The sequence below is a fragment of the Malania oleifera genome, chromosome 5, assembly GCF_029873635.1.
Source record: "Malania oleifera isolate guangnan ecotype guangnan chromosome 5, ASM2987363v1, whole genome shotgun sequence".
In the NCBI taxonomy this organism is placed as follows: Eukaryota; Viridiplantae; Streptophyta; class Magnoliopsida; order Santalales; family Ximeniaceae; genus Malania; species Malania oleifera.
The window spans coordinates 7,045,365-7,050,373 of NC_080421.1; the positions used below are offsets into that span (position 1 = coordinate 7,045,365).

The window sequence follows — 5,009 nt, forward strand, 5'->3', positions numbered from 1 at the left end:
AATTACCCCACACACACACACACACACACATATATATATATATATATATATATAATTAATACAAATTTGAAGAAAATGTAATACACAATTATTTTAAATTTCTTCTAAATTTATGTAAATTTAAAATCAAAACTATGAGCAGCAAATAAATCACATTCTATTTTACCAATTTTGTTGCTGTTACATGGACTCGTAATGACACAGTTTTGTGACACTAAATATTTTTCACCTTTCTATAAATGTTTTTTGGATGAACTCAAAATAGAAAATAAGAAAGATTAAAATATTGAGTAGAATGATCAAGTTTCTATATTGTTTACTGTTAGTATTTGGAGGAGAATTAAAGAATTATTTTCTTTAGTATTATACTAATTAAAAACTTTGTAGTTTAGTTCATTGAATGAATTGAGGCTTCATTTTAAGTTTGCATTTTACAAAACCTTTTGGAAGTGGGGTGGGTTGCTTTCTAAAAATACGTGAATAATATTTTTATGAATAAGAGGTAAGAACGGACCAAAATAATAAAATAATTAATTAAAAAAAATATTGAACAATTTGATTTAAACACTCCATAGAATTTTAATACTAAAACATTTTTCACCTTCAAGCACATCCTTATCACTTTAAATCAAACCACTAATAATATTTTAATTTGTTGCAATTCTATTGTGATAACCCAAATAATAATAAAATTTAAATAATAAAGATGAAGGGAACTGGAGACAGTAACAGAAGGAGGTAGTTGACTTCGTCGACGAACGCTGGACTTTGAAAGGAATAATCGAGGAAAATCATCAGGGATTCGTCGACAAAGACTGAATTTCGTCGACGAAGAAATACCGAAAGAGTTTTGAGCCGACTGAATTTCGTCGACGAGGACTGAATTTCGTCGACGAAATTATTGAAGGATTTGTCGACGAATGACGTGGCTCGTCAACGAATCCAATTCTATAAATATAGAAAAATCCATATATTACTTCATTGTTAAGCAAACATTTCTCTCCTCTCTCCTCCCTTCGGTTCTTACTCTCTCTCTCTCTCTCATCGATTTTGGGTTAGATTTACGCCGGATCAATAATCCGAAGTCACCATGATGCTTCTGGAGAAGTTCTCTCCAAATATGTCGGAATAGATCGTTGGTGAAAGCAAGTTGGAAATCATCCCTAAGTTGAAGTAAAGTTTTTAAAGTCAAATTTGATATTACGACAGTTATAAGAAATGATATACGCGCGAGAATACTGAAGTTTAATACTGGGAGTTTTCAGTTTTAGGGTATTGATTAGGAAATTCTACGGGGGTTAGACTAGGATATTTTAGGGGCTTTCTCAGTAATCAGGTAATGGAATAAACTAAAACAGTTACTTTCTTGCAAATTATTGTTATTTATAAGAAAAGTTATTTTCAGGAAAAGTATATATTATATCTGTACGTTTGAGAAAAATACTGTTACTATGTTAATATATATATATATATATATATATATATATATATGTATGAGATATCAGCAACTGTGATTTCAGAATATAATGTATGGTTTTTATATAGCAAATGTGTGGCATAAATATTATTTTACATTGAAGAATATCATGATATGACAAATATACGAATGGGATACGTTTTGAAAAATTATGAAAGAGGTAGTACATTACAATGTTGAAATACATGTTAAATGATTTATTTTTAGAATGATATTATGATATGTTCGGCGCAAGGCCGTAATTTATGAAATGTTCGGCGCAAGGCCATGATATATGAAATATTCGGCGCAAGGCCATATTTATGCAATTATAAAAGATGTTATATGATTATGCATTATACGTTATCAGAACTTGGATGTTAGTTTAGTTCAGTTCGGGAGTTCGGTACCGTAGCTAATTATAAATCAGATATCTCTGTTCAAACTTGTGCTAACCACCCCACGAGGGGGTGGGAGATGGATAGTCGGTGTGACTTCAGTGTAGAGTTGTAGACGTCCACTTGGAAGTCCGGACCAGAGTGTGGCGGGCCTATCGTACTTACATACATATTTGACTCGGCAGTGGTTGGGCAACCATTGTCGGGTCCTGCCTTCGGGTTACACAACCCGTCATGGGGGGTAATACATTACATTAGCTAGCTATTCATCTTAGGTATGTTTTCAGTATTATCAATTATCATAGATGTTTTATGTACGATATGATTTATTAGTAAATATGAAAGTATGTGATTATCTAGTATGATATGATGAATGTTTACAGAAATATGAAATGTACTGTATATGTATAAATGCCTTAAATATTCATATTGTCACATAATTGTATTTAGTTTATTTTTCCTTACTGAAAAGTGTCTCACCCCAAACTAAATATATTTTTCAGGATACCTTGAGTGATCGGCGGGTCGTAGCCGCCGTGGAGTCAGTGATATTACCCCGCTAGGAGGGTGAGATTTTGTACTAGGGTCAGAATCATTTTGTGTTGGACCCTAGAGTTATTTTGATGTTTATGGAGATGTATATAAAATACAGTATTATGATGTTGTAGTAAACTCTGATATTATGTTTTATGGATGGATGATTTAGATTTTATGCTTACTGCTACTTAGGTTTCCGCTGTGATTGGCAAAGTGTCCCTGCTACCCACGGGTTTGGGTTAAGATTGTTATCATTTATGTTAAATTAAGCAGGTCGTTATATCTATCAGATAGCGTTCTATTGTTATCATACTCTAAAAATTCGTCTGCTGTTATTGATAACACTATGATATATATCGAGCATTGATTTGACTTGTTTGTCACTAATAAGGAAAAAGCAAGACTTGAGCTTTGTATGAATATTAATCAAATTATTATCTTAATTTGATCAATTGATTGTATGAATATTTTTTATCATTTCGACATATTTGGTCAATAAAAATTAATGAGGTTGTATTTCTTGTTTTTCAATCAAACTGTGTATGAGAATTGTGTAATTTGATCTGTTTCTTCGAGGGCTTCTAAATTTATGGTGAGATTTATTAATTATTTTTACCTTCAACAGTGATTATGATCTAAGTTATGATGGCTTAGAGAGTAAAATTAATTAATTTCTTTTAACCTCATGAAACCAACCTTGTTAAATGAAAATTTGATGGTTCTCCAAGATAATTTGACAGACCCCAATGTGCAGTTATTAGAAGAGCATATTTTTTTAAAAATAATTACCCCAAGCAAACAGAGATAACAATATTTTAATATTATTTGAAAGATGATTAAAAATTGTCACAATTGCCTTATTATATTTTTAAAAAAATTTAGAGTTCGTTAATATGATATCACTTTTACTACACTTTCATTTACTCATGTTAGTTCCAAAATAATAAAATTTTAAAGTTTAATTTCTTGAATAAAATAGAATATTAATTTTCATGATGTTAAAAATTTTTCATTCTAACAAAATTTTGTTAGCACCGGAGGAGTCTATGGGTAGGTTTGATATACATGAGTGAGCACCAACTTGATCTAAAAAATTATATCTTGAACCCAACCATGTATATAAGTATCTCATCATTCATTCAATTTTTTCAATGTGGTATAAACTTACAAGTATAATTCTCAACAATCTTTCCCTCACTTGTGAGTTCTAATTGCCCCCCTTGAACGGAATTTGTCTCCCTTATGGGAGTAAGCCCACTTTTCATATAGTTGTTTAAGTGATCATCCATTCAATTTTTTCAATGTGAGACAAACTCACTAGTAAAATTTTCAATAAATTTGTGTTCAATTCAAAAATTTGATTGAACTCTATTTTACCAAAGTCAAAGTTGACCCACTTCCTAGAATTTGTAGACCAAAATTTTAATTTGGTTTTAAGAAAATTATCTTCAAAAATAACGAAAAAAGAAAAAAGAAAAAGAAAAGGAACATTTGCACTTGTGGAGTTGTACTTAACAATGTGAGACATTCGGACCCAAAATTTCGGCCCGGTCCAGACCAGCCGAGCCTGGCCCGTATTTGCGAGCCCAGCACTTCTGAGGAACCATGCCCAAAGGCCAACCCTATGGCTATGGGGGCCTCTCGCTCGATTCAACCGTGAGTTCGTTGTTGCAGGCTTCCGAAGATTGGCTCAGAAATGGCGATGATGCAGTGGTGCGGCGCAGTAGCCAGGAGGATGATGATGACGGAGCGATCAGCGGTCGCATCATCTCTGTTCTCGCCGGCGGCTTCATCGTCCTCATCACCGGCGGCGGTGCCGATCCTATGCGGGCGAGGGGATAAGAGGACGAAGAAAGGGAAGCGGTTCAAGGGAACGTACGGCAACGCGAGGCCCAAGAGGAAGCAGATGATCCAGCGGATCAAGGACAAGGTTGAGGTCCCCAGGTCCACTCCTTGGCCTCTCCCTTTCAAGCTCATTTGATTTCAAAATCTTCTCCACATTTACTATACTCCCTTTTGTAAGTTTGTAACCCTCTAGTATTGTTCTTGAGCTGGGGTTTTTCTTTCCTTTTTTCGTCGATTGTGAACTTGGCTTCAGTGCCTGTACATTTTCTTTTTTATGAGATATGAATGAATGAACCCCGTGTTTTACATGGTTCTTGGAAATTTTTCTTTCAGCTGTTCAATTTGTGTGCCTAACTTGTACGTGAATGGGTTTGAGTTGGTTTTTTGGTTGGCCCCTAAATTTGAAAAACAAAAATGATTGAATTGGTGGGAACAATAATTCTTATGATTTTCTCTCCATTCTATTAAAAATTACTTTCAAACTGTGAAGGGAGTTCCAGGATAAATTAGAAGTGAAACTCATTTCTTTTTTGCGTGAAATGTTAGTGATGCATTTTCAACTCTACTCGACACAGTACTGCTGACTGGTTAGGTCTTGCTAAATTTGCCTCCTTTTTTGCAATTCTACTTTATTTTATATACGTTGTCTGCTTAAGATATGTAGTAGCTATAAAAAATAGAAAAATAGAAATTTAGGATTTATGCTTTTGGTGTTGAATGTAGATTACATGGTAGTTATTTGCTGACCCATTCCGTGGGTGTGGAGCTGTAGG

The 5,009-nt window shown here is 33.7% G+C and overlaps 1 protein-coding gene across 1 annotated transcript; it reads left to right on the plus strand.

Annotated features, from left to right (window-relative positions):
* Nucleotides 1-3,917: 3,917 nt before the first annotated feature.
* Nucleotides 3,918-4,557, plus strand: LOC131156434 (small ribosomal subunit protein bTHXm). The gene has a single exon (XM_058110126.1). It carries the CDS (start codon nt 4,088-4,090, stop codon nt 4,370-4,372), a length of 285 nt encoding a protein of 94 aa, XP_057966109.1. The 5' UTR covers nt 3,918-4,087; the 3' UTR covers nt 4,373-4,557.
* The last annotated feature ends 452 nt before the right edge of the window (nt 4,558-5,009 follow it).